The sequence below is a fragment of the Populus trichocarpa genome, chromosome 16, assembly GCF_000002775.5.
Source record: "Populus trichocarpa isolate Nisqually-1 chromosome 16, P.trichocarpa_v4.1, whole genome shotgun sequence".
Classification (NCBI taxonomy): domain Eukaryota; kingdom Viridiplantae; phylum Streptophyta; class Magnoliopsida; order Malpighiales; family Salicaceae; genus Populus; species Populus trichocarpa.
In genome coordinates, this window is record NC_037300.2 from 13,372,923 (window position 1) to 13,375,522 (window position 2,600).

At 33.8% G+C, this 2,600-nt stretch overlaps 1 protein-coding gene across 1 annotated transcript; it reads left to right on the top strand.

Moving 5' to 3' along the window:
* The first annotated feature begins 963 nt into the window (after window positions 1-963).
* LOC7488765 (protein LURP-one-related 15) lies at window positions 964-2,397 on the top strand. Its single transcript, XM_002323005.4, has 3 exons — window positions 964-1,502; window positions 1,779-2,003; window positions 2,087-2,397. Exons 1-3 carry the CDS (start codon window positions 1,224-1,226, stop codon window positions 2,231-2,233), a joined length of 651 nt encoding a protein of 216 aa, XP_002323041.2. The 5' UTR covers window positions 964-1,223; the 3' UTR covers window positions 2,234-2,397.
* Window positions 2,398-2,600: the final 203 nt, after the last annotated feature.

Here is a 2,600-nt window from a genome sequence, read left to right on the forward strand (position 1 = left end):
GCCTTTCACTTGTTGGCATGGGGTGAGCAAGTATTAGCATCATTTTGAATTAAAAAATCATTAATTCAATATTAAAAGACTAAAATATCCTTTATTAATCTTGAATTAAAAAAAACTATGCAAAAGGATGAGATTTCCCCTGCACTCATGCCTTATTTGTTTATGATATAAAGGGCAAAAAACTACCTTTTTAATGTGTTTTAATAAAAAAAAACTTACCTTTTTAATGTATTCTAAAAACAAATACACTTCAACTGTTCTAATTTTTTTTTATTTGAGGGTAAATTAATTATTTTATTGTTCTTAAAAAGCAAAAAGACACTTATACCCCTGACAATTCTTTAATGACTAGTCAACCAATGGAAATGACTGTATTACCCCCCTACATCAACTCACCTCATTTTTCTTTAAAGAGCAAAATCATAATGTTACTATAGCAATGAATGGTTTTTTGTGTTTGAGGCACGTTTTTAATGTTAGTTATTTTGAAAGTAAATAGGTCGGTTGCCTTGTTTGAAACTAGAGACATTGGCTGCCAAATAGAAAAACCCATCTCCTTGGTCAGGTCAACATGGAAAAGGGATAGCTTAATAATTAATTAACACAATATTGCAACGGGAAGCTGTCCACTGCAACTGGAAGTGGATCAGACACGGTTTGCAATTTACTGTCATTATCTTTCTTTATCCATGTGGTGAAACGGAAGAGGGATCAGATGAGACACGGTTCACCCTTTTGAAATGCAAAAGTTGCTCCAAGTTGCCTTATTTACGAATAAAACAGTGTTGCCATTGTTGATTTGCTTCTTGAAATGATTTGCAGTAGACTGTTTTAGCAAAAAAGCGAAAGTAATTTAACTTATAAAAGCATAAACTCGTACCAATAATTGTTGGGGGCAAAAGGTCACAAGTGGATATATATGGTTATATTTTATATTCACAGCTCACATTATGAAATGCAAAAGATGCTCCAAGTTGCATCATTTACGAATAAATTAAATTGTGTTGCCATTGTTGATTTGTTTCTTGAAATGATGTACAGTTGACTGTATTTTTTTTATTTGAAGACACGACATGCCATATAGGCTAATGGGCACTATAAAATGCATACAGCATTCCTCTCAAAGACTACTTCTATAACCACCATCAAGACCTGCATAATATAGAAATTTAGCTATTTTTCTTTCTGTTTATTTCTTCGAGTAATATTTTGTTTCTGTGATTATGGCTACTGGGCAAGCACCAGGCAACCCCATTCCAGCTGTGAGAACATACCCGCCGGTGGAGCATCCAGTGGTAGTAATAGGGCCACAGTACCTGGCACAGTACCCTGTTGAACTCGCCGTCTCTACAAAGCTATGGACTCTTGGAGAGAATGATTTTAAGGTGTCTGACATTAATGGCACCCTCATCTTCCAGGTCAAGAGTAAACTCTTAACCCTACATGATCGTCGTTTTCTGAAAGATGCAGCCGGTAACACCCTTGTCAATCTCAGGCAGAAGGTATGTTTAATTGCTCTGTCATTTGCTTTCTTCTTTTTCAATCTAACCATCACAACAATGATAAATTCTAAATTTGGTTGCCTTTTACACGAGACTAGATATGATTCATTTAATATAAACATCGAGGATTATTATTATTTTTTAAATGTAATTTAACAGGTAAGGGCCACGCATAAAATAACAATGATGAAAGTTGAATACAGTCAAATAAGTTTATTATCATTACTGTCCATATATCAATGAGATGGCTTACGGCGTGTTTACCATTCTCTCCAGATAAGGACCATGCATCGGAGGTGGGAAGCTTTTAGAGGAGAAAGCAAGGAGGAGAAAGATTTGCTTTTCACAGCCAAGAAATCAAAGTTATTCCAATTCAAAACTGAGTTAGACATATTCTTGGCTAACAACAAAGGAGAGGTCCCTGATTTCAAGGTCAAGGGAGGGTACGGAGAGAGTTCCTGCTCTATACTTCTTGGAGATTCCAATGCCATGCTTGCACAAGTAAGTTCGATGCTCTCATTCATTTTAGAGTCCTATCTTTGCAGGTGTTCATACTAATATTTTTTAATCTTGAATAAATGCAGATGCATAGATTACACTCTCTCACGACGATGATCTTGGATACAGATAGTTTTGGAGTGACTGTTTATCCTAATGTTGATTATGCCTTCATAGTAGCTCTTGTGGTGATTCTCGATGAGATCAATGCGGACCGTAGTGGCGAAGATTAAATACAGCTTTTGTTTTATTTCAAGAGATGTTTTCAAGTTTTATTGCTTTTTTATTGTAAGAATAAATACAATGCATTCTTTATTGCTTTTTCCTAATGTAAAATGTATGCTTTGTGGATGACATAAAGCGTAAAATATATAATGTTTGTTAAGCTTTATAATCATTTATTTAATTTAATGTGTTTTGAATTCTGATCAAACTCAAAATTAAACAAATAACACATAACTTGAGATAAAATTTATTTGTATAAATTTGTTTGTAGCGCTTGCAAAAGTTGGTGAAGATTATGAAATTTTGTTGTTAAAGAAATATTGAAATCAACTTCTTTATTTTTATAAAAAACAGCCTATATATAAACACATGAGG

Excerpts from the sequence above, each read along its gene's own strand:
- LOC7488765 (XM_002323005.4), top strand. The coding sequence starts at position 1,224 with ATGGCTACTGGGCAAGCACCAGGCAACCCCATTCCAGCTGTGAGAACA. Across the intron at positions 1,503-1,778 it reads TTGTCAATCTCAGGCAGAAG|ATAAGGACCATGCATCGGAG; the intron begins GTATGTTTAATT and ends CATTCTCTCCAG. Across the intron at positions 2,004-2,086 it reads CCAATGCCATGCTTGCACAA|ATGCATAGATTACACTCTCT; the intron begins GTAAGTTCGATG and ends GAATAAATGCAG.